This window comes from Anarrhichthys ocellatus, unplaced genomic scaffold, assembly GCF_004355925.1.
Source record: "Anarrhichthys ocellatus isolate YVR2014 unplaced genomic scaffold, GSC_Weel_1.0 scaffold42, whole genome shotgun sequence".
Lineage (NCBI taxonomy): Eukaryota > Metazoa > Chordata > Actinopteri > Perciformes > Anarhichadidae > Anarrhichthys > Anarrhichthys ocellatus.
In genome coordinates this window covers 2,776,419-2,779,594 of record NW_022280072.1, presented here as the reverse complement: position 1 = coordinate 2,779,594, position 3,176 = coordinate 2,776,419, and the positions used below count along the sequence as shown (strand labels likewise).

The 3,176-nt window shown below is 40.7% G+C and overlaps 1 protein-coding gene across 1 annotated transcript in view; it reads right to left on the bottom strand.

Annotated features, from left to right (window-relative positions):
- The window catches only part of LOC116394931 (mast/stem cell growth factor receptor Kit-like), a 9,593-nt gene extending 6,557 nt beyond the window's left edge, over positions 1 to 3,036 (bottom strand). The window contains exons 1-5 of the mRNA XM_031868336.1: positions 2,900 to 3,036; positions 2,655 to 2,796; positions 2,390 to 2,484; positions 2,167 to 2,294; positions 596 to 718 (exon numbers count right to left, since the gene is read on the bottom strand). Of these exons, the coding sequence (XP_031724196.1) occupies positions 596 to 718; positions 2,167 to 2,294; positions 2,390 to 2,484; positions 2,655 to 2,796; positions 2,900 to 2,978 (567 nt within the window). The 5' untranslated portion in view covers positions 2,979 to 3,036. The remainder of the gene's footprint in view (positions 1 to 595; positions 719 to 2,166; positions 2,295 to 2,389; positions 2,485 to 2,654; positions 2,797 to 2,899) is intronic.
- Positions 3,037 to 3,176: the final 140 nt, after the last annotated feature.

Sequence of the window (3,176 nt, the reverse complement as noted above, 5' to 3'; positions counted from 1 at the left end):
AGACTCTACAGGTGAATAGAGTCACAACATGAACTCATAGATATCACCATGAAACTTCACTACTTCATTACTCACATTAAGACGAGTATTTATTGTATTACAAGTTTTCTGAAATGTTGTGTTTTAATAAGCAAATGAGGCATTATGTAATGGTAACTTTTGGTGAATTTAGGAGAAATCTACAGACGTAAACAGACTCCGTAGTGAAATAAATGTTTTCTCTACTCTAGTCTGAAAGAAGAAGAACACGGTATGAAAGTAGTTTAGGAAGCCCGAAATCTCAAAATTGATTAGTGCATGAATAATTGTGTTTTGCCTGTAGTGTCTCACCTTAACAACCGTACAGCTCCTGATAACTTTCTAGTGATTTGGAAAAGCCCAGAAGGAAGAAGTTTGACAAGTAAAGACATGATTGACTAACCGAGCTCAAACCAATTAACTACATCATTACTTTACAAATCTATTTTGACAGTTTGAAACCAGGAAACTAAAGAACAGGGTTTGACTGAAGACAAGAAAAGGCATGTTGAAGGGGGATATTTGTTGTCCAGCTCATCTAAAACTCTCAAGGACCACATCTTTAGTGCAGACTTACGTTGCCTTTGACGACATAGTTGGAGTCCGTGTTGATGTCTCGGGCCAGGCCAAAATCACAGATCTTTGCTACTCGTCCTTGAGTCAGGAGGATATTTCTGGCAGCCAGATCTCTATGGATACACTGAAAGAAAACAAATGCACCACTACCTTTAATACCCAACGATAATACCCAATGTCATATACATGACCAATCAATAATATAATAACATTAGGCATGGATGAGGTGCTTCTTCTAATGCAGTTTGGTGCTGAATTTCCACACTTGGATCTGTAACACACAACCACTGACACTGATACAGGAGCTTACTGGCCACGGTATCTTGACTCCAGGGCTAATAAATCTTTCAACAGTAAGCTCCAACATGCGTTTTAGATCTGTTTACTAGCTGTGGAAAGATGATCCGTGCTCTGTCAGAGTTTTATCCAAAAATCAAATCAAATACGAAGGCTTGTACAGACAGTGGTGCATGACGCATCAATGACACAAAGAAACAACTATTCTACTACAAATATTTAGCACCAAAACTATTCATACAGGCAGAGGACCAACCACCAGGATCCTTTTGATCCAGAGCAGTGTCTAACAGTCTGTTTGAGGTAAACTGTTGTATAGCCTAAACTACCGTCACATATTTTATTGAGTTTCCTTTTAGGGAAATGCTCTAAGTGAATTTTAGTTCCCTCAAAAGTTAGTATATGTCTAGGGCTTTTATTGTGAAAGGTAAGTACAGAAGGATTGGATCTGGTCTGGGCTGCCTTTGTCAAGGTTTAGAGGAGTAATAAAGTTTTCCATCTTCAGACTATGGAGCCTCCACAACGTGATTGGTTGATGCCTTTATTTGCTGTTCCAAAGCTCAGAAAGATCAACGTGATCTCACAGAAATACGTGAAATTACCACATCATCTTAACAGCTTATTACGTGGCGGTAATACATAATGTGTAAGATTATGTGCCACCAACACAGAAACAATTCAATGTTAGGTTTAGACAACAAAACAAACATTAGCTTCAGGCAACAAAACAAACGTTAAATATGTAACAAAGCGAATGTTAAGTATGCAACAAAACAAACGTTAAGTATGCAACAAAACAAATGTTAAGTACGCAACAAAATGAACGTTAAGTATGCAACAAAACAAATGTTAAGTATGTAACAAAACAGATGTTAAGTATGCAACAAAACAAATGTTAAGTATGTAACAAAACAAATGTTAAGTATGTAACAAAACAAATGTTAAGTATGCAACAAAACAAATGTTAAATTTAGGTTGGGTAAACTTAGTTGGGTTTAGTAAAGACATCATGGTCAGGCTTAAAATAAGAATGTAAACTACGTGGATGTGTTGAATTTGCATTTCCACGACAACAAAGGATCGCTATGTAAAGACACATTATGTTCCACCACCATGTAACGCGCTGCTAAAGCTCTTTTTCACTGTGTTACATTTCCTTCCCATGTGTAAGTATTCAGGACAAACACAGCGGTTTGAAAGAAATATATTGAAGTACAAATAAATCAAACCCTAAAAAAACCCTGCTGTGTCGTGGCCATTATGGTTGTTGCTCACATTTTTGGCGGCCAAGAACTCCATGCCTTTGGCCACTTGGTGTGAGAAGCTGAGGAGGTCTTCTGTGTCCAGAGACAGACCATCCTCGTCGAACATCTCGCTCTCTGCATCTTCCTCATCGGAGACACCTGAGAGGACAAACAGGACGAAGATTACCCTGCGAGTCCACTGCTTTTCTTTTCTGAGTATTTTAAGATATTTGATGAATGGCTGGCTCTCTTGCCTTTGCGTAGTGAGCGTCTCTTCTCAGAGGATGAGCCGAACGGCAGCTTGCCAGCAGCAGAAGGCCTCATGGTCATGTAGCCGTTCAAGCTGTCACTGTGAAGAGGAAAAGGAGCAGTCTGGTCTCAGCCGAGCACAGCCACACATCGGCACGCTAGTGTCCAAATACCCTCCTCCTACGCACGTTCTGGAGAGTATATACTAGTACTCTCCTTTCTCTTACACTCACAGTATACCAGTGTTTTACATACAGAAAAGAACCTGACCCAGCTGCGTCGCTCTGCGGCATGACGTTGCGGTAGTAGCAGTCTTCCTCCAGCTTATAGCAGATGAAGGATTCCCTCTTTCTGCGTAGAAAGTTCAGGAGGTCTCCGAAGCAGCAGTACTCTGTGATCACCAGTGTAGGGCCTGCAGACGAAGACACCACAGCGACACCAAGAATCACAACCAAAATCAGTCTCCTTAAATCTCTGATGAAAAGATAATACAGGACAGAACATGGCTGCCGCACCTCCAACAGTGCAGGCTCCCAGCAGGTTGACGATGTTCATGTGGTTTCCCAAGTAACTGAGGACTTTCAGCTCCGACATCAGGGCCTCTTTCTCTGTGGCATGAGCGCTTGCTGTGAGGGGGAAAAAGATTGGAACAGAATCTGAATGGTAAGGATTGGTAGTCAGCTCAAGTTGGACTATGAGTACATATCGCAATCTGGTATTTGTGCTTGTTGCTGGAGGCTGATTTGAATAAAGAGATGCCTGTAAAATACGGTTATTTGGCATAAAAAAAAA